This window comes from Thamnophis sirtalis, unplaced genomic scaffold (genome assembly GCF_051295495.1).
Source record: "Thamnophis sirtalis isolate CommonGarterSnake01/CBP01778 unplaced genomic scaffold, rThaSir2_p1.2 scaffold_13, whole genome shotgun sequence".
Classification (NCBI taxonomy): Eukaryota; Metazoa; Chordata; class Lepidosauria; order Squamata; family Natricidae; genus Thamnophis; species Thamnophis sirtalis.
In genome coordinates this window covers 39138996-39161964 of record NW_028261393.1, presented here as the reverse complement: position 1 = coordinate 39161964, position 22969 = coordinate 39138996, and the positions used below count along the sequence as shown (strand labels likewise).

The following is a 22969-nucleotide window of genomic DNA, read 5'->3' as shown; positions in this document are numbered from 1 at the left end:
ATGAAATATCTCTGGACTCACTCAATTGTATTACTGTCCGATATGCAGTGTGGATTCCAGACAGATGAGTTGTATTCAAGAATTGATCTAGCAAAGGTTTTGTATGCTCTGTTTTGCAGTTCAATATTACCAGAGAAGAAACTACACAAGATTAGGTTAACAACTCTTAATGCCTTTTTGGCAATGCTGTTATAATGAGCTCTGGCACTTAGATCATTAGAGATGAGCACTCCAAGGTCCTTGACAGAGTTTTGTTGACTATACACACAGTCCTCGACTTACATAGTTCTTCACTTAACAATTGTGGCAAGAAAAATCATAAAATGGGCAAAACTTGTTTAGCAACTATCTTGCTTAGCAATAGAAATTTAAGCTCAATTGTCATCGTAAGTCAAGAGGACTACCTGTATTGGAGAACAGGTTTCTTTCTTCAAGCAAAGTATGTTATCCTAAGACCTTTGGCTACATCTATTTATTTTATATAGGCTAACCAGCTACCATTCTAGCAACCTGGACTTTGCTGACCTTTGCATCTAGCTAATGTTTTGCATAGATTAACAAAACAAAAGAATAATATGACAAATGTTGTTACCATATGCCATCGTTTAAGCCAGTTTCACACAGCCAGATCTTAAGAATTCTTGATGTCCTGAATTCTCCAATCAGAATTGCTTAGCAGTTTTGCAATTTGGGGATTGTGGAATTGGAAGCATAAAGCATTGGAAGAAATTCATTGAAAGTTTTTGGATAATTACATGATTGTAAAATATAAGGCTAGATTTTCATCCTTTCTCTTGTAATTGTTTGTTTTACATGAAATTTACTTCTAATATGTTTCTCTAATAGTGCACTTACCCTCTGATTTTCAAGGAGAATATCATGAAGATTATCTGTATACTCCTCCAGGTGAGACTGGAGTATTTCCCTAAATGTCTGCTTCATAACTTTATTGTTTTTGTAGTAAATAGTTACACCTGATAGCTGCTGCTGTCAATTTCATATTCCTCCCTGCTTTCCAGATCCAGAGTGCGAAACAACCACAGTATTTAATGCAGCTGAATCTACTGCAAATTTGGTAAGCTTTAGTTAAAAATTGAATTGAGAAATTTGGTAAACTTTAATTAAGAATATTGATATTAGCATGGCCAGAGAATGTTTGTTGTGGCCTTCAGAGCTGGCAGCAGAGTCAGACAGCAAGGAGGTTGGGGAGGAGCATGGGCCAGTCCTGGAGTCTGGGGAAGGCTCGGACGAGGGCTCTGCATCAGAGGCAGAGAGAGGGCCAGGACCATCTGGGAGTTATGTGCTGCCTCCAGAGTCTCCAGTGTCGGAGAGCAATGAGGCAGAGGAACAGGCTCCCCCTGCCGAAAAGCAAGAACAGTTAAGACAAAAGGGATGATTCAGGGGTAAGGTTGGAAGTGATTGCTGCCCCCCCCATAGGACATAAAGGAGGAGCAAAGGCATTAGAGTCTTTGCAGGAAGCAACTTGGTTCATGCTGGTCAGTTTACCTTCTGAAGCTCTGTTTTGACTCTTTGCTCCATGTGGCTTGCCAAGCTAATTTCCAATTAAGTCTTTGGCAGCGTTTCAAGGAAGATAAAGGTCAGCTTCATAACTTATCAGTCTTATGCCAAAGGACTTTGGCAGCCTACTGTAGCACTCTTTATAACTATTTGGCACTCATTATGGGCTGTGATTCACAGCATTTGAAATAAAAAGAGGGTTTGGGGGACTAAGCATGTGCTTTTTACTGTATCAGGAAGCCTAGATTAGAATACTGTTAAAACCTCAGAGGAGATGTGAAAGCAATTTCCAACCTTGGCACTGTCATATAATACCCGTTGTAATAGTAGTCCTTGAATTGTATAGATTTTTACCAGCTTGCACAAAGTAATGAAAATGGTGCTCGCTCAGGTGGGTTGCGCAAAATAGTTGTCAGCTTCCCTACTTTGTAGTAGCTCAGTTGCTAATGTTGGAAGGGGGGCTTAGGACAATTCGGCATGGCTAGCTCAGCGTGGCCAGTGTGATGCGGCCAGCTCACCACCACCAACTCACCTCTGCCAACTCATCATTCCCAAATTGTCGGACAATTCAACACAGCAAATTTGCCATGGGGACAACTCACCACCACATGGCCTGAACACCATTGCTACTCTGTGCTGTGCCCATACATTCACTCACTTGCTCACCTGACTCTCCTCTGGTGGGAACCTTTAGCCACAGAGGTGGTATTCAGCAGGTTCTGACCAGGTCTGGAGAACCAGTAGCAGAAATTTTGAGTAGTTTGGAGAACTGGTAAATAGTACCTCTGACTATTCAGTGCCTCCCGAGTCCCAGCTGATCAGGAGGAAATGGGGATTTTGCAGTATCCTTCCCCTGGAATGGGGAGGGAATGGCGATTTTGCAGTATCCTTCCCCTGCCAAGTCCATCAAGCCATGCTCACCAAGCCATGCCCACAGAACCAGTAGTAAAAATCTTTGAGTCCCACTACTGCTTAGCCAACACCGCTGGCCTGCACTCTGCCCATCTGCTCTCTCACCCACCTGCCTTGCTCTCCCTCCAGTCACCCATGGTGAGTTGTCCCCACAGTGAATAGGCCATGTTGGTAATGATGAGTTGGCAGAGGCACGCTCGCCATACCAACCTGTCCCATATTAGAAGACATCTTGGCCAAGGAACCAACTTATGTTGGCACACAGTCCATAAACAACACTTTCTCACTGCCTGCTCAAACGATAGCAGCATGGTGTCCTTAGCTACTTTTCCAGTGAGCAGTACCTGGGTGTTGGGGATTTTTATTATCAGCCTCAGTTTTGTGTCTGACTTACGGAGCAGACAATAATTTGATTTTAACATTTTACAGATTGGGAGACCCTGCGTGGTTATTGGATTTGTTAGCAATTGTAAGATCTTAATCTTGCAGCTTTAAACACTAATTTGTTTCTTAGCCAGATGGCTTTTATGTGTAATTATGAAGTGGAAATTTGTTACCTCATGTATTAAAAGAATGGTATGTCATCTGTAACAAACAGTGTTGTTAAACAATGTAAGAGTGCTGGAAAGAACTAGGAAAAAAATGCCCGTCAGATAAAACAGATTCACTTAATGACTGCTACAAAAAAGATTGTAGATCAGGCATTGTCACATGGTAACCCATTTAACAACAGCAGAGACTTATGGCTGTAATTCCAGGATCAATTATTTTTATAGGTTGAGGACTAGTGGCACTTATATAATAACAGTTTAGTTGCTGGCTAACTTATTTTGGGAGGGTTTATGTCCACTTTTCTGAATGTTTTCAAAAGTTGACTTTGTTTTTTCCCCTCTCTTTACAAATAAGTAAAAGATCCAGTTGTAGCTAAGCCCAATAGAAAATGCCAAAAAAACTGATATATCTTGCTCTTCCTCTCTCTCATGGCTTCCAAAGCTAGCTCATATGATAAATGTTTAGCACAAAAAGATAAGCATTGGGTTGTGATGGAGATGAAATGCTGCTCCACACGTCAAAGATGCAAATAAAGGAGAATATTAGTAGCTCAGGGTTGAAATGGGTGGTCCTTGGTGTACTCTGAGCTTGCTTGTTTTCTTGCAGATGTTTCATTACCCAAACTCAGTAACGTTATCAATGCAGCACTAATGATGTTATCAAGTTTGGATAATAAAACATCTGCAAGAAAGCAAGCAAGCTCAGAGATCACCAAGGACCCCTCATAGTTCGGGGAACTGCCTCCTGATGTACTTTCTTGGCTCAGACTTTATTGACCTGCTGCCTTTTAGATTTGCATGCTCTACGGAAATCATAAGGGACACAGTGGCTAAAACGCTGAGCTTGTCGATCAGAAAGATCAGCAGTTTGGAGGTTCGAATCCCTAGCACCGAGTAATGGAGTGAGCTCCCATTACTTGTCCCAGCTTCTGCCAGTTCGAAAGCACATAAAAATGCAAGTAGAAAAATAAGGACCACCTTTGTTGGGAAGGGAACAGCATTCCGTGCACCTTCGGCCTTTAATCATGCCAGCCAAATGATCATGGAGATGTCTTCGGACAGCACTGGCTGTTCAGCTTTGAAACAGAGATGAGCACCATCCCCTAGAGTCAGGAACGGCTAGCACATATGTGTGAGGGGAATCGTTACCTTATAGAAATCATAGACCTGAAGTCCAGAACATTTGAATGGCACCAGTTTGAGCAAAACAGGATTACAGAAACCATGGTTTTGAAGTTGCTGCATATCGGGACGTAAATCCTTGTCTTGAGGTGGATTTGGATAATGAAATTCAACAGAAAACAAAATGTAGCATTTGGCACAGAACATCCATATTCAAAGACTTAGCCACTTCCATCTCTCTGAACACTTTTTTTAAATAGCTCTTCTTTTTCATTAGCCCAAATGACCCTTTAATAACATAGCATAAGGTTGATTCTCATTTCTCCCCCTCTTTCTTTTTAAAATGTGTTGTCTCTGTAGGATGCAGGAGCAAACTGTGTCTCTTCTCAGGAATCATCTACCTCCTTCAGTTACTCTCAGAAGGTAAATTTCTGTGAGGACGTAACTTGGAGTCAAGAAGAGTTTCACTGTCCAGAAGAGCTGAAAAATGTTCGTGAAACATACATTTTAACTTAACTTTGATAAAAGAAGTAAAACATTTAGCTAACTAAAATGGAAATGCACTATTGAATTTCTTTCAAAGTTGTCTTCAACATTCCAGTGCAGTGTTTCTCAACCTCAACATCTTTAAGATGTGTGCACCATGTCATATAAAATATGTTAATGAAGAATGGAGTTAGAGCAACAAGGATGATTAGGAGCCTGGAGACTAAATATATGAAGAACAGTTTCAGGTATTGGATATGTCTAATTTAATGAAAAGAAGGACTAGAGAAGACATGATAGCAGTGTTCCAATATCTCAGGGGCTGCCAGAAAGAAGAGGGAGTCAAGCCATTCTCCAAAGCACTTGAAGGCAGGACAAGAAGCAATGGGTGGAAACTGATCAAGAAGAGATGTAACCTAGAACTAAGAAATTTCCTGACAGAACAATTAACCAGTGGAACAACTTGCCTTCAGAAGTTGTGGGAGCTCCATCACTGGAGGTTTTAAAGAAGATAGTGGACAGGAATGGTATATGGTCTTCTGCTTGAGCAGTGGATTGAACTAAAAGAGCTCCTTTCAATACCGTTATTCTGTGACTTCAGCCCCCAGAATTGGCTAGCAAGGGAATTCTGGGAGTTGAAGTCCACACCTCGTAAAGTTGCTGAGGTTGAGATTTAATGTGACTTTAATGTGACTTTAGGATAAAGTTATTACATTTAAGTGGGTTAATCACACTGATTTTATTGATCATAGTATTTAGTTAGACCAATTTAGTTACTTTCTCTGTCATATCATTCAAAGTATGTCCCTTCTTCCCCAATGGTGCCCCCCAACCAGGGGTGGGTTCCTGCCACCATCACTACCGGTTCAGCGGCCGAAAATTTTTGTGCATGCGCACAACATTAAAAAGGGGGGAAATACATTTTTTTCAATGAAGATTGTTCTGTGCATGAGCAGAACAGAAAATCAAGATGGTGGCACCAAAGATAGAACCGGTACAGTCACCTGTTCGACGGAGTTACTACCTATTTGGCCAAAGCATACTGTACTGGTAGGAACCCACCTCTGCCCCCAATCCAGCTGCTTCAAAGCTGTGTCATCTATACAACCACAGTGACTTTCTTAAAGGCTAGAGTAGTTTGAAGAAAAATAGGAAAATTGCTAATGTTTTGTATCAGATGGTGCCTGGTTACAGCAGACATCTGTGTAATTTGCCTCAGAAAATTCATACTCTATGAGGCTGACAAAATTGAGGATGTTTTAAAATTAGTCATTTGGCCCAAATGCCATTCAGATAAGAGGTTTAGAAGTGAATTTTTGCCTATTAATTATTTATTAATTTATTATAAGTATTGCTTGTTTATTAAATTTATACACAGCTCATTTCATTCACTGATGCAACTCCTATCAGCATGCATGCTGGTAATGCCAAACTACGGTTTATTGTTACACTCAAATTGGGTTACTTAAACGGAAATCTATTAATTGCATCAGAAGATACTTCATCCTGCAAAATCATTTGTTCCCAGGATGCCTTGTGTTTTATATATGAATTTTCACCATTTGGCGAAAAGATGCTGACCTTTTTGCCTTTTCCTTCATAGGTTATGGTAAATTCCGCCATTATATCCAGCTCTTCCTGTGTCAATACCGCTCCAGCCGCCATTTTCTCTTCCAGCTGCAGTGCTTCAACGCAAGTCACTATCACTGCATCTACCCCCCAGAATGCTGTGCCACCAATCTTAGTAACCTCTTCTGTGGGAAGGCCAGGTGGAGTATTGATTTCACTTTTGAAGTATTTCTGGAAAATGCTTTTGAGTTTATGGTTCTTCGCCACCAGGTGATTTTTGAATCAGAATAGCTGTTTAGTCCCCAGAAGGCATTGAAGTAAGTTCACTTGATCTTCTGGAAGTGTCAAATGTATTTAGGCAATAAAGTTACATGGAAGAAGAACAATTAATCAATGCAACAGCTTGTTCCATCGCTGGAGGTTTTCAAGGGTAGACTAGACAACCATTTCACTGAGATGGTAGAAGATCTCCTGCCTTGAGTTGGGTTGGACCAGAAGACCTCCATAGTCTCTTTCAACCATATGATTCTAAGTAAAATCCTTCAGAATGGAGGCCTTTTAAAGGGCTCATTGTATTGTGTTGTTTCATCTATGCATGGAAAATGTTGACTTCGTTCCATATTTTAGAAGATACTTGGCAGACGCAGCAAGATCAGATTTGTTTAAGTTCTCAGTTTGACTTGGATTGTTGATCCAGGTTAAATTCATTTTAGGAACACTGAGTGGGATTACTTAGATATCCCCAATGGATTCATTGCATAAATTTCAAGGTCTTGTTTTGTGCATTCCACTGCTTTCAAAATTAATGTAACATTTCTCTCCCCATTTTTTCAAATAGCGGTGTCTGTGTATCAGTCACCTCCCCTTCCTCCTGTCAGTGATGTGGGGGAAAACGGCAGTATTACACCCCCTTATTCTTGTGATCCAAGTGGAAGTGACCTGCCTAGAGGTAAGATATCATTTTCTCTGATGTGTGGGAGTAATTTTAGCTCTGTAAAATGAGTCAATTCTAGAGATGCTTATGGAATTACATTTTATTATATGCATTAGCTAGTTTGAACTATCCAAATGCAATGTGGGACTTCATTATCTAGCAAGTTTTCAATGCCAGAAACTTCTGATTCAGTTATTTTGGCTTGGATAAATCTTTCAAAACATTTTTAAAGGCATATTTTTGTAAGAGTATGCCTTTAAAATATGTAGTTGTATTAAATGTACTTTTGCTTAACTGCTGTGACAAGGGAAACATAATCATAGATGTACCAAAGTGTTTGGAATACAGATTGAAATAGACCAACTGGTTGTGTCTCTCTAAGCTTGGCGTTGGGGCAGTGGTGAAATTCATTTTTTTTTTACTACTGGTTCTGTGGGTGTGACCTAGTGGGCGTGGCATGGGAAGGATACTGCAAAATCTCCATTCCCTCCCCACTCCAGGGGAAGGTTACTGCAAAATCTCAATTCCCTTCCCACTCCGGGGACAGCCAGAGGTATTATTTGCCGAACTACTCAAAATTTCTGCTACCTGTTCTCCAGAACCTGTCAGAACCTGCTGAATTTCATTCCTGCATTGGGGCTATCTGAATTTCCCCGATGTAAAAAGCTATACATCAAGCACATTACAAAAGGGAATGGATTAGGAAAGTGAACTCCAATTATATGGTTCTTCCTTTCCAAATCTACTAGAAAGTAAATGTTGAGGCTGTTTTGCAAAGAAAACAAGGTTTTTAATATGAACTCCGTGACTTCAAAGTTGTCTTTCAGTTGAAGTTTGCAAATAGGGAGTCCTTGGGTTATGACCATTTGTTCAGCAACTGTTGAAAGTTACAATAGCACTGAACTCCTGGTATTTATGACCGGTCGTCAAGAGTTTTTATTTATGTTTTATTTATTTTATTTACTTTGTCAAACATGTAAAAAATGTATAAGTATAAACATAAGTATGAACACAGTAAATGGGTACAAATAAATAGGGACAGTAGGACAGGGATGATAGGCACGCTGGTGCGCTTATGCACCCGACCCCTTACAGACCTCTTAGGAATGGGGTGAGGTCAACAGTAGTCAGTCTTAGGTTAAAATTATGGGATAACAACAGAGTCAGGTGGTGCATTCCAGGCATTGAACACTCTGTGGCTGTGGCTTGACTGTTGTGGCATCCCCACAGTTATGTGACTGTGATTTCTGATGTTCCCTGAGAGCATCCCACAAGCAAAGTCAATGGGGAAGCCAACAGAAATGGTTAGAAAAGAGATACAAACAGAAATAAAGTATAAAATAAATAACTCGGATGACACATTATTGAATCGGGGGGGGGGGGAGGAAATAGGAAAGTATTAAAATACAAGTATACAAGTTAAAAATGATACAAGTGGAATTATTGTTAGAAACAAAATATAACAGAGAAAATTATTTGTATGAAAATATAAAGTTGGGATTGCTGAAATGCCACCCCAAAAACCCATCAGAGAAAGTAAATAAGCAAGGGCAACAACGGAAGGGAGGAAGGATGAGGAGGGAAATGAAGAAAGGATAAAGCAGAGGGAGTAAGGGAAGGGAAGTAAGAGTAGGAGAGAGGGTAAGAAGGAGGAGAAGAGAGGAGGAGGAGGGTGAAGAGAGAGGAAGAGGAAAGGGGAAAGGAGAGGAGAAAAGAAGTAAGGGAGGGGAATTAAAAGTAAGAGAGAGGGTAAGAAGGAGGAGAAGAGGGGAGGAAGAGAGGGGAAGAAGAAAGGAGGAAGGAAAGGAGGAAAGAAGAAGGCAGAGAAGGGAGGTTGAGAAGAGAGAAGGAGCAAGGTTGTTGCAAAATAAGATGGAGGCATGGGGTGGCAAGAAAGTGACCCAAACTGTATTCTATATATTTGTAAGAAAATAACGATAAAGATTAATGACGAATAAATAAATGTTAAAAGCAATTATAAGAATGTATATTTGTGAATGAATTTGCCGGAGAAAAATAAAAAAACCTTTATTTTTAAAAAAGAAAGTCAAAAGTTGCACTCACATGAGGTCCTCACTTAAACATCCATGCACTCCTTGTTTAAAAACAGCCTGCTTATGTGATATCACACTGTATGACCTTGTCTCTTAGCAATGGCGGTTCCGATCCCAATTGCCGTTGTCTGCTGAGGACTACCTGCATAGGGTGGGTCAGGAATTGGCTGTAATCAAAATAAACTAGAAGCCAGCGACAGGGCTAGCTACTTGCCTCAATTCTATATTTGCAAATAGAATGTATGTCGTATTAGATTTTTAAAAGGATATAACAGTATTGGCCATGCTTTGAAATGCTGATGTTAATAAATATAAGTTGAATAACAGGGTAGGAAGGGACCTTGGAGGTCTTCAAGTCTGACCCCCTGCTTAGGCAGGAAACCCAAAGATTTCAGACAAATGGTTGCCCAATCTCTCCTAAGTATAATTTGCAAGTAGAAAGTATGTTGTGTGTTGTATTAGGTTTTTAAAAAGGTATAACATTAAGCATGCTTTGAAATGTGGATGTTAATAGGTACAGCATTAATTGGATTTTACATTCAAAACTTAATAAGCAGCTGCAAATTACTGTGCAACAAACGTTTCTGTTTTTATCTCAATATTTAATGCTGAAGTTTCCACTAGATTGTGCCTTATTGTTGCTTGTGCATGTTGCAAAAGAAACAGCAAGTGCACAAAAAACAAAATAGGCAAAACAGCTTAAAAAGGAAAACGGGCTATTCACTTTGCAGCTTCTCTCTTGTTGTGCTTCTGCTAATTTGTGGTGTTACATAAACATTTAGGACAGGGAGTTCTAACGTTCAATGGTTTAAAAGTAAAGTATACAATAGAAAAGGTGAAATAGATTGCAGAAGGATGACTCAATAATAATTGTATTTTTTCCCATGCTGTGCTCTGTTCTAACAGTTGGCATATAATTTTTGTGAGAAGTCGAGCTGGGAAATTAGGTGTTTTAGTTGTTTTTCCAGGTGTTATGCACCTTCTTTTTTTCTTTTTATTCCTTGATAGTCTATACCCGTAATGGCGAACTTATGGCATACGTGCCACAGGTGGCACACGGAGCCATTTGTTAAGGCACATGAAGCATAGCCCTGTTAGCTCCAGTGAGCATGTGTGCACTGGCCAGCTGGCTTTGGCCTTCATTTTGGGCCATTTTTCGCCCTTCAGAGGCTTCCCAGCGCACAAACCGGAAGTTCAGGAACAGACTTCTGGTTTGCTCATTGGGCCATTTTTCACCCTCCGGAGGCTCCAGGCAGGTTTCTGGAGGGCGTCCGGGGGGGGGGGGGAGCAACTTTTGCCCTCCCCAGGCTCCTAGAAAGCCTCTGGCGCCTGGGGAGGGCGAAAAACAGGTCCATTGCGCAAACCGGAAGTCCATTCCCAAACTTCCTGTTTGCGCAGAAATCTGGGTGAGGGTGAGGGTCATATGCGCATCCACAGGGGGTCACACACATAGAATTATGGGTGTGGGCACGCCTGCGCATGCTCCCCCTGTGCTCTCCTTGCTTTTGGCATGCAGTGAGAAAAAGGTTAGCCATCACTGCTCTATACGTTCCAGATTTTGGTTCATGTGATGTCATGGGTACCTCTCCTACTGGTAGTCCTTGGTTTACAACCGTTCTGAAAAAAGTGATTTATGGCTGGTGCTCACACTTGCAACCTTTGCAGCATCCCCATGTCATGTGAGCAAAATTTGGTTGCTTGACAACTGGCATTTGCAGCATCCCAGGGTCACGAGAACTCAGTTTGCGACCTCAGCAAACCTCTGACCAGCAAAGTCAATGGGGAAGCTGGATTCACTTAATGGCTGCATGATTCACTTAGCAACTGCAGAGATTAACTCAACAATTGTGGCAAAATTGGGTGTGACTTACTTAACAGCTGTCTTGCTTATCAGCCAGAATTCTGGTTGCAATTGGGGTTGTTATCAACTGCAGTAATTCACTTAACAACCATGGCAAAAATAGTTGCAAAATCAGGCATGCCTTGGTTAGCAAGGGAAATTTTGATCCCAGTCGGGGTCATAAGTCAAGGACTGCCTGTATTTGTAGGTACAGCTGAAAAACCATCACAGTGCTCTCTCCCAATGCAGAATTAATCAAACTAACAGATTTTTCTAAAATTGACTTTCTTTTCATAACCGCAATTGTTTAATAAACTAATATTTAAATGCTAACTACCATATTTTTTAGAATATAAGACGCTGTGAAGTATAGGAAGTATTTAGCCTTTGTGGAGAAAAACGAGGGGGGTGGGTGGAATCTGCCTCTGGGTCCAAGCAATTTGCCTCCTTGCAACCAACAGCAAACAGTACAGATGATATACACTGTTTGTGGTGTTACATTTCAGAATATACTTGTACAGATGCTGTTAAAATTGATGTGGCCTTCTGGAAGTATACATTATTCTCTGCTATTTAAAAGAAGATGCAATAGCACTGGGCCTCTTCAGTTCAAGAATTTATTTTAAAAAGCTTCATTTTGTTAAGCTGTCTAGAACAATAATAAAGCAGTCTTTAAAAAATAAGTCTAATAATTTGAACATTCTATAGGCATTTATAGTTATTGACTTACCTCCTTGCTGCAAACAGCCTATTTCAGTTTAGCCTGATTAGCACAAGAAAAAAAAAATCTGCCTCTGCCTCCCAGCAATTTTTCTCCTTGCAGCAAACAGCAAAAAGTCCGTTTCACTAATTTCAGTTTCAGCATGGGCCTCCTGATGATCATCTGTTTCAGGCTGCCAGATTGCCATAGCCTATTGCCGCCTCCGCAAGCCCCATTTTCCCATTTGCTGCAAGGAGGTAAATTGCTGGGAGGCAGAGGCCAAAGGGTAGGGGACGGTGTGTGGGCGTGGCTACATTTGGTGTGTAAGACACACCCAAATGTTCAACCTCTTTTTGGGGTGGGGTGGGGGTGGGGGAAGTGCATCTTATACTCTTAAAAATACGGTATGTGAGAGAAAATATCTGTAAAGTCATTTTATATGAACTGGTGAACAAACATAAGAAAAATGCAAATATTCACACCTTCTAGGATGCAAATGAAATGTAGTGACCAAGTTCTTTTCTTTTTTAGATCCAAAGGTTTTGCAGTATTATTTTAATTTGGGCCTGCAGGTAGGTGCTCTATACAAGTCTAGTGGTACAACCACCTTTTTGAGAGTGGGGCGTCAGTCTTTGGGAGACACAGATGTTTTTCAAAATTTTCTGAAGTCTTACAGGGAATCCTTTGCTTGAAGTTTACACAAGACCTGGCGCTTTTCTTAAAATATTGTAAATATATTGCTTTTATCCATGCTGGCTTCCTAAGCTGCTTCTTTCTAACTAGGTAAATATTTGAGGGATGCCGACAAGTAGATTATAAGAGAAGCAGCATTGATGGGTATGACAAGAGTGATATTACTTTCTTAAAGCATACCCACTTTCTTTTTTGTTAATGTTTACAAAATAAATAGAATCCCATTCTTCTTCTGTATTAGTTGTCTCTTGACTAAGGCACAGAAAAATAATTTCTGCTCCATTGTAAAGATTGTTGTTGTTTTAACCATTTAGTTGTGTCCAATTCTTGCCGGCTTTGTAGCCTCTTCTTTCAGTTGTAGCACAGCTCCACACTTTGTAGCACAGCTCCTTTCAGTTGTTGGATGGCATTTTTGTATCAGATTTGCAATAGCACTTCAATAGTATTTAGATTTCTATACCACTCCCCAGTGCTGTACAGCTCTCTCTAAGCGGTTCACAGAGTCAGCACATTGCCCCACAACAATCTGGGTCCTCATTTTACCCACCTCGGAAGGATGGGAGGCTGGATCAGTCCTGAGCCGGTCAGGATCGAACTCCTGACAGACTTAGCCTGCAATATTGCATTCTAACCACCGTGCCACCCTGGTGGTTATTATAAGTAACTAGCTGATAACTGGGTTTTGCCCAGTTATTTATAGATGTTGGCATGTTGTGTCTTACAGGGAGCCATTGAGAGGAGCCTTTGTTCCCTGTACTCCCATGCCCATCTTCCCTGCCCTCTCCCTTCCCCCTCCCATGCATTCCTCTTTCCTGCCCTGTTTACGATCCTGCCACTTTGCCCCAAATCCATCAGGTGCTTCCCCATTGGACCACTGGAGGGCGAACATCACGGCTAGCTTTTCAGAGGAAGCTGCAAAGGAACTGACCTCACAAACAATTGCCATTCTAGGATGCCACACTTGCTCTCCTTAACGGGCCAGGTGTTCCAGAGTTATGCTGGAACACACAGACCCACCACACACACATCCATACCAGAGGTGTCTCCCTCCCCCCCTGCCCCCCAGTATTTCTTTCCAGAGGGTAAGTCATCTGTGTACCAAGTTTGGTTGGAATTGCTTGAGGTGCTCCAGAGTTATACTGGAACGAAACATACATACATACATACATACATACATACATACATACATACATACATACATACTATATGCATACATTTTTATACAGAGAGAGGAGATACTGTAAGTAAACATTTTCTAAAGAGCAAATAGCTCAATTGCAGGAGTTCCTGTAACCTTACTTTTTCTATCTCAAATAAATCTTGCTAAAGAGAAGAAAATTCAGGGAAAGAATTAGGTTTTAGGTAGCCACTAGAGATTGACCACACTTTAGCACAAAGATTCCTGTTAATGGTCTGCTGACTAGGGTTAACCCTCGATCCAGTGTCTTGTGTAAAGCAGTTGATTTATGCAGGGCACTTCTTAAGTAGATCTAAGCAGGCAGATTTTACCAGAGGCTTTCTCAGTCTGGGCAGCAGTAGCTCACCTATTTAAAATTTTCTTGCCTTGAATTGTGCTAGTATTACCACCAGACCTGCTGGAACCCCGTGATGTATGTGCAGCAAACACCGTCACCACCGCCTCACGTGGAAACCTACCAGACTTATTCAGAGCAAGTCTCTGTGGTGGATTCATCAGCGCCTCTGCCTTACAACGACGTAGAGAGGAACGATCCGCGTCAGATGCCTGCAGACTCCTCATCAACCGGTTGGTCTCCCTCTATTTTAAGTTTAAGAAGGTTGAGTTGAGTGTCACCAACTTAAATTTGGCACAGCAAATTGAACTGCTAGGTTGGCAGGAACTGGGTCTCGAACCTGGGCCACCGGATTTCCAGCCAACAAGCTCAGCCTCTTAACCAGTGGTTGGTTCCTACCGGTTCGGACCAGTTTGGCTGAACCGATAGTGGTTTGGTGGCCTGGGTTGCTGGAACTGGCAGTGACCCAGGTCTGCCCCCCCCCCAAATCAGTTCTCCAGGTGCCGCCGTAGGTGCCAACATCTTGTTTTTCACAATTTTTATTGCACTGTGCATGCACGCACAGTGTGCCCATGAGTGAACCAGCAGTAGTGCCTGCTGGGACTCACCCCTGCTCTTAACCACTGAGTCACTGTACCGCCCTGAATAACTTAAAGTGATAAACATATTTAGCTCAATTCCTGATGACTTGTTCAGGACATAGTTATGTAACAAGAGGGAAGTAATTTGTTGTTTCCTTTTTTTGTCTGTGTAGTCTCTAATTGTGGGATTCACCTGTTGTAAATATAGGTGGTCCTTGACTTGTTTGTTTATGACTGTTCAAAGATGCAACAGCACTGTGGGAAAAAGTGATTTATGAACGTTTTTCACACTTAGACTGTTGCAGCATTCCCATGGTCATATGATAAAAACATGGACGATTGGCAACTGGTTCATATTTATGAAAGGTTTTATGATCTTCTGACAAGCAAAGCCAGTGGGGAAGGGAGATTCATTTAATGACTGCAGTGATACACTTAATAACTGTGGCAAGAAAGGCATGGAAGATTGGGGCAAATCTCACTTGACAACTGTCTCCTTTAGCCACAGAAATTTTGGGCTCAATTATGGTCATAAGTCGAGGACTACCTGTACTTCTCCGTTTTTAAATATCAGTCAGATATTCAAAAGAAGATTGAGCTTCTACCTGCTCTAGGCCAGGCAAATAAGTAAGCTTCTCAGTTATCCTGAGTTTTAGATTATAGATTCCTTCAATAATCCATTTATAAATCTGCCACTTTCCAATTTTAATAATGCTGCTTTCCAGACTTTGCAGTAATGCTAACATATTTTCTCCCTGAGGAGCATGGACGGGAAAAAAGACAGCTGTGGTGAAAATAGCATTTTTCTTTCTGATAAGAAAAATGAACCGTTCCCTTTGCTGCCAGGAGATATTCCTTGAAGCTGCTCTGAGATTTTAATTTTGTTTTGTTTTCTTAAAAAACAAAAAAACCTCAAGGAAAGCAATTCTGTGGCAGAACATGTGACACACAGCTCATCATGGAAAGGTTCCTCTCTAGCGCATATTCAGTTCACACTAAACACTGTTGGAACATAGATTTATTCAGTCATTGGGATCGCTGAATTAAGTATTTGCTTTGCAGTTATGGCATTCCAGGAATGGAATTTCATGCTTCATGCTTGAGCCAAGGTGGCGCAGTGGTTAAATGCAGCACTGCAGGCTACTGCTAGATCAGCAGGTCAGCGGTTCAAATCTCACCGGCTCAGGGTTGACTCAGCCTTCCATCCTTCCGAGGTGGGTAAAATGAGGACCCAGATTGTTGGGGGCAATATGCTGACTCTCTGTAAACCGCTTAGAGAGGCCTGAAAGGCCTATGAAGCGGTATATAAGTCTACTGCTATTGCTATTGCTATTGCTATTGCTTCAACCTGAGTAACTGCGACAATAATTTGCTTTCTGTTTTTGCTATGTGTGGTCCCATACAATGTGTGCTGTGGAAGAGATGAGTTTATATTGTTGTTGTTAGTTGCAAAGTCGTGTCCAACTTATCGTGACCCCATGGACAACGTTCCTCCAGGCCTTCCTGTCTTCTACCATCCTCTGGAGTCCATTGAAGCTCACGCCAACTCCATCCAACCACCTCATTCTCTGTCATCCCCTTCTTCTTTTCCCCTCAATCATTCCCAGCATTAGGCTCTTCTCCAGTGAGTCGTTCCTTCTTCATTAGGTGGCCAAAGTCAATCAATCAATCTTTATTAATTAGCCCTTGGGCCATATCAAAATACCAAGTTCCAGAGACAAAAACTACAATTTAAAGTGAGAATGAAATAAACCACAATTTAAAATGTAAATGGAACAAAATACAATTTAAAATATAATCAGAATAGAGTGCAATAATTTAAGATACAAATTAAATATGCTTGAAATTATATTTGATTTTGATTTTTGATTTTATTGTATTTCTATGCCGCCCTATTCCCAGAGGGACTCAGGGCGGCTCACAAACCAAGTCGGGGGGAGGATACAAACAGGAAAAAAGACACGGACAAAACAACACCACAATTTAAAAACAATCAACAGCCACACCATTCGAGCGGGGACAGGAACTCATCAGCAACAGGCCTGTCGGAACAGCCAGGTTTTAAGGGCTTTGCGGAAAGCCTGGAGGGTGGTGAGGGTCCGAATCTCCACGGGGAGCTCGTTCCAGAGGGCCGGAGCAGCCACAGAGAAGGCCCTCCTCTGGGTGGTAGCCAATCGGCATTGGCCAGTGGATGGAATTCGGAGGAGGCCTAATCTGTGAGATCTAATCGGTTTGTTGGAGGTAATTGGCAGCAGGCGGTCTCTCAAGTACCCAGGTCCAATACCATGAAGGGCTTTATAAGTGACGACTAGCACCTTGAAGCGTATCCGAAGACCAATCGGCAGCCAGTGCAGCTCGTGGAGGATAGGTGTGACGTGGGTGTACCAAGGTCCACCCACGATCGCTCGCGCGGCTGCATTCTGGACAAGCTGAAGTCTCCGAATGCTCTTCAAGAATTGCCCCATGTAGAGCACGTTGCAGTAGTCCAGTCTTGAGGTCACAAGGGCAGTATTATGTCACCCCTATGTCTACTCCGTCAAATGGTCTTTCCCACAATCTACCACGTTCTGCTGCACCAACTTTGTCTTTATTTCCATCAACTTTACAGTAAATTTGGCAATCCATTTCACCAACTGCAAATTAGTACCTAACAAACAATGTTGCAAAAAGTGCTCTTTAGACTTAGGGGTGCTGGTATAAAAGATCCTACCCAACTGGTGTTCCCTCAAATCTGAGTACAGGGGCAATCAAAAATTACATGGGACATTGTTTCAACTTCCCCCGTCCCACATAAACAGACTCTTTCATTTGCAGGGATCCCTTTATACCTTCCCCCAAAGCCTGTTTGTTTGAAGTTGGTCCAATCTCAATTTGGAAAAAAATCTCCTTATGACAGGAGATAAAGGCGAAGTTAAATATTTTTCTATTTTAAAAATTGGTTTGTTTACTGATAACCAGGGGCAAACTTTTGCTGCTGTCACCTGTGCAATGTCTGATTGTGCACTTATGTCCTTAAATCTCTGTGCAATCCAAGTTCTGATCTGCCTAAGATCGTGCTGCTGCCAGTTTAAAGGAATACCAAAGCTTGATCCCTGCTTCAAAATTCTTGATAACCAATTATTTTTATTACTTGAGATAATCTGCTCCATTAGCGCTGCCTTTACTAACCTCCCTTCCTCCATCTTGATTATTCTTAGCCAGTAATAAACGGTCTTCAACATGTCCTTTGTGCCAATCGCATGTACTCCCAATTCTGCCCTCACTAGGCATGCTGGGGTTCCAGGGGTCACTGCCAAGATTCTCCTCAAGAACTTATTTTGAGGGATTTCCAACCCAGGCAACTTAACTAACCCTTATATTTCTGCCCCATAGGTAAGTACTGGTTCAATTTTCGCCTGAAAGACCTTTAACACTGGGGTTAATGAAGATGGAGTTTTCTCTAAGATAAGTTTATTTAATTGAGCCGTCCGAGCCAGGGCCTTCCGAGCTCTGGCTTTTACATGTTTGTTCCATTTACCATTTGTCTGGAATACTATCCCTAAATAGGTAAATGACTGAACTTGTTTTATTCTTCTGCCATTTAAAACCCATCTCCTCATCTTTCGTTGCCTGCTAAATATCATTACCTATTATTTCTCTACATTAATTGTCAAGTGATTCTTTGTACAATATGTTGCCAACCTCTCAAGTGACCTTTGTAGCCCCACCTGTGAGGCTGACATCAAAATTATATCATCGGCATATAACAAGCAATTTACCTATCTTGCTCCTATACTAGGCCCATGGAATGATATGTCTTCCAAACATTTTGGCAAGTCGTTTAAGTATAAATTGAAAAGTATTGGAGCTAAAATGCAACCTTGTCTTACACCCTTATTTTCCCATGGCCTCTAATTTAGCCCATAAAATTTGTCTATTAATTGTATCGAAGGCAGCCTTCAGGTCTATAAATGCCACATACAGTGTTTTTTTTCCAAAACTTAAACTTTGTTATTAGATGATCCAATACAAAACAATTGTCCATAGTAGATCTTCCACTCCTGAAGCCTGTCTGTTCTTCAGCTAGAATGTTATCTCTCTTTATCTAATCTTCTAATTTATGAAGCAAATACTTAGCATAAATTTTTGCTGAAATATCGATTAGACTAATTAACCAGAAATTATCTGAGTTATCTCTAGAGCCTTTTTTATGTAGTGGAATAATTATTGATGTGCGCCAACTAGCAGGAATTTGCCCTGTTCTATTAATAAAAGTAAAGAGACCCGACAGGACAGGCACCCACCAGGTTATATTTTCTTTAAATAACAATGCTGGGAGCGCATCCTGTCCTGGAGCTTTGTCTGACTTCAGGGAAGAGATTAAACGCCTCACCTCCATGATTGACACTTCCACCCACTGGCGTAAGGCTTTATACCCGTTTCAGGCTCAGAGAAGATATCACATCATTGGAACTTTCTGCTACTGCTGGAGTGGCCAAATGCCTCTCCCAACTTATTGCAGTAATATTTGGGCCACTTATTGATTTTCTATCTTTAATAATTTTTGAGACCCCCAACCAGAAGAGAGTGGATGATGCCAGCTTTGCTGCCTGTTCTAAGCCAGCCCATAAATTATCAGTATAAGAGGCTTTTTTCTTCTTCAGTAGCTGCTTATATTTCTGCCTCATGGCCAAAGTCTTTGAGTTTCCTCTTCAGGATCTGGCCTTCTAAAGAGCAGTCAGAGTTGATCTCCTCTATGACTGACCTTTCTGTGTTGACCATCTGGTGATGTCCATGTGTAGTCATCTCTTGGGTTGTTGGAAAAGAGAGGTTGCTATGACCATCATATTCTCTTGACAAAATCCTATCAGCCTGTGCCCTGCTTCGTTTTCTACTCCAAGGCTAAACTTTCCTGCTATTCCTGTTATCTTTTGGCTTCCTACTTTAGCATTCCAATCCCCTGTGATGATAAGGACATCAAATTTTTGGTGTTGTTTCTATAAGGTGCTGTAGGGCTTCATAGAACCGGTCAATTTCATCCTGTTCAGCACCAGTGGTTGGGGCATAGACTTGGACTGCTGTGATGTTGAATGGTTTGTAGTTTTATGTATTTAGCTAAAATTGGCATTCTTGCAAATTGCAATATGTACTGTACATGTAGTCCTTGACTTTGTCCCCAACTGAGCACAACATTTCCATTGCTGAGTAAGATATGTGCCATTTTACAACCTGTCTTGCCACCGTTGTTAAATGATTCACTGTAGTTCTTAACTAACTAACATGGTTGTTAGGTGGGGATGAAGAAAATGGAGGTCTCGACACATCTGTACATCAGGTTTAATTCAGTGGTTCTCACCCTGTGGTCTGTGGATCCCTGGGGGCAGGGGTCGGTTGATTCAGGTTTTACTACTGGTTCAGAACCTGCGCACAACATCAATGCACTCTCGTTTCACCCGCACCAGACACATGCCAGACACACATGCACTGTTCAATGTAAATTGCTTCTTGTGCATGTGCAGAACAATTTATAGTGAACTGTGCATGTGCAGTCACTAAAAACCAAAATGTTGGTGGCCTAGCAGTGGTGAGGGAATTGGTTTGGGGGCATGGCAGGCCTGGGTCACTGCTGGTTCTACAACCCAGGCCTGAATTCTACTACCAGTTCAGCTGAACTGGGCCGAACCGGGAGCAACCCACCTCTGCCTGGGGGTCCAGGATATCATCACAGAGGGTCCATGAAGGCTTGAAGAAATGTTATTGTCAACTTGTAATACGTTTCCATGACTACTATCAAGTTGACATAGAAAAGGGGAGGAAAGGGAGGAGAATTCCATGCATACCTTTGGTTAGAGTCAGGTCTCATATTCCTACAGCTGGCATGTGAAATGCACATGGTCATAGCCTGCTGTAGCACCTTGTTGGTGGATGTGATTTATGACACAGACAGAAGGGAAGGGGATTCAGTGGTAAAGTTCAAATGCAATTAAGCAAAAATCAGTTTTACTCCACAGAAGAACATACCAAAATATTGATCCTAATGAATGAATGGATTTCTTTTGGACTTTGTCTCGAGGTTCATAAATTAATTAGGTCATTCTTTGGAAACTTCACAGAGAGCTGATGATGATTTTAATCTTTTTTGGGGGGGTCTGGGCCATGGTCCGTGGCCACAAAAGGTATTTAAAGGGGATCCCTGGTGAAGAAAAGGTTCAGAACCATTGATTTAATTGATTCTGTTCTATAGGAAAGCAATGCAAGCCATGGTTTAATTTAGTGGCCTAAGATTTAGTTCTTTAAAACCATACCTTTACTGAGATCAATAAAGGATAAATAGAATTAGGTTCAATGAGGTCAATTAAGCAACTCTAAACGTTGCTTTACAATTAATTACCAGTCCGATAGTTAGAACACTATCCAGGACCTTAACATTTAATTATTTAAAGGTTCAAGAAATGCACCCTCTGCTGATCTTTTATGTGCAATGTTTTCCCCTTTTTCAGATGCCTTGGCTGTCCCAGAATCCTCTTCACCATCTTCTGGAACCATTTATTACCCTGTGGGAACAGACACATACACCCCGCCTCCTGTGCCAGGGTACGAATCCTGCGTCTCATTTGTGCCTGCGTACCACTGCGTCGGTTCTTGGTATCCAGTCAATGCGTCTTATGGAAGCACAGCCCGAATCCATAACAGTGTTAACAATGTTAATCCCAGCCATTTCCATCAGGTTAACTATGTCACCTCATCCAATCCACAACCACATTTTGTAGCTCAAAGCATGTAGATTCACAAGGATCCAGTATGGGAGCCTTCCCCTACTTGGAAGTATAATTCCCAGAATGCCGTGGCACACCCAACTGCCTAGAAGGTAAATTAAACCAACAGTTTTCAACCTTGGCAACTTTTAAGACTTGTGGCCTTGAAGTCCCAGAATTTCCCAGCCAGCACATGAATTCTGGGAATTGAAATCCACAAGTCTTAAAAGAGGCCAAGGTTGGAGACACCTAAAGGTTACCCATAACTTTTCCTGATTTTACATTGGTTGGTTCATTTCTTGTCCTGCTGCCATACTGTTCCATTTGCTAATCGTGTTGTGGTTTATTTTATTTTTCTTGTTTTGTTTCAATGTTGATTTATACCTGCACTAGAGGACAGGTGCACTCTTTAGCATTTAAGTACCATGGACAATGCAGTGAAGTTAAATTTCCATTGGATATTGCTGCATTAACAGAGCATCTAATGCATTCAGAGGATTTTCGTTTAAGTTATTGGCATTTTCCGCATCACAATAATAATGTTAAGTCATTAGCTAAATAGCTTTACTCTGCAATGCTATTCTTTATCAGTTTTCATGACTATTGACTCTAGGGAGTCATTTCCTCTTTAATACAAAGGCAACAACAGTGGAAAAGAACGTTTGATATTAGAAATGTGGACCAATTAACGTTGCTGATTCCACTTGTAACACAGTATGTTTGGTTTAAAAGACAAACTGTTGACTGTTTTCTTTAGTCTGGGCTTCTGAAAGTGAAGACTTAGGCCTACTCAGGCCTACTATTTTTGTTGTCAGAATTCTGTCTGTAAAAACAATTTGCACAAATGCGGGTAAAATTGTGGGGGAGGGTTAGAAATTTGGCACCAAGAGCACTAAATAAATGTAAAAAGCACAAAGGCTTGTCTGGTCGTCCTTTGTTTGAGTGAATGAAATGGAATCAAATATATCCCAACATCCCAACTGCCAGGTTGGATATTGACACTTCAAGTTACACCAGGTCAGAAATAGAGACATCACCAGAAAAATTGTGGAACTGTTTCAAATTCCTTCAATAAGACCACACTTGGAATACTACATCCAGTTTTGGTCACAGCAAAGATGTTGAGACTTTAGAAAGAGTGCAGAGAAGAGCAATAAAGATGATTAGAGGACTAGAGGCTAAAACATGATGAACAGTTGCAGGGACTGGGTAGGTCTTGTCTAATGAGGAGAACTAGGGGTGAGATGATAAGTGTTCTAATATTTGAGGGGCTGTCACAGAAAAGAGAGCAAACTTACTGTATTTTCAGACTATAAGATGCACCAGAGTATAAGATGCACCATGATTTTGAAAAGTTAAATTTTTTAAAAAAAGTTTTTGCACTCTGCAGGCCTCCCAAAACCTCTCCACACCTTGTTTTTTGCAAAAAAAAAAAAGTGCATGCAGAGGCTTTGGGAGGCTTGCAGTGTTCCCGGGGGTTCATATTTTACTAATAGCGTTTTAGCCACTGAGCCACTCATGTATTGCTACATGGCTAGGTACTTAAAATTTAAAAATTGACATGGAATAAATTCTAGCTTCAGGATTCAGATTCTAAACAGAACATGCAGAGACAATGTTTTCTCGTCAGATGGAGCCTCCAGCCAGGGAGACTTCTATCACCCCAAATGCACACACAATGCAGGTTAACAGTCATTTTATCTAAATGCTGGTGGCTAAATGTTATTTTACAGCACCTGGACC

General features: G+C 41.3%; 1 protein-coding gene across 1 annotated transcript in view; it reads left to right on the top strand.

Moving 5' to 3' along the window:
• ALG13 (ALG13 UDP-N-acetylglucosaminyltransferase subunit) overlaps positions 1 to 22113 on the top strand; it is a 76024-nt gene extending 53911 nt beyond the window's left edge. Inside the window, exons 22-29 of the mRNA XM_087727097.1 lie at positions 847 to 906; positions 1020 to 1075; positions 4464 to 4592; positions 6193 to 6358; positions 6997 to 7107; positions 12218 to 12258; positions 13958 to 14144; positions 20972 to 22113. Coding sequence (XP_087583223.1) covers positions 847 to 906; positions 1020 to 1075; positions 4464 to 4592; positions 6193 to 6358; positions 6997 to 7107; positions 12218 to 12258; positions 13958 to 14144; positions 20972 to 21255 — 1034 coding nt within the window. The 3' untranslated portion in view covers positions 21256 to 22113. The remainder of the gene's footprint in view (positions 1 to 846; positions 907 to 1019; positions 1076 to 4463; positions 4593 to 6192; positions 6359 to 6996; positions 7108 to 12217; positions 12259 to 13957; positions 14145 to 20971) is intronic.
• The last annotated feature ends 856 nt before the right edge of the window (positions 22114 to 22969 follow it).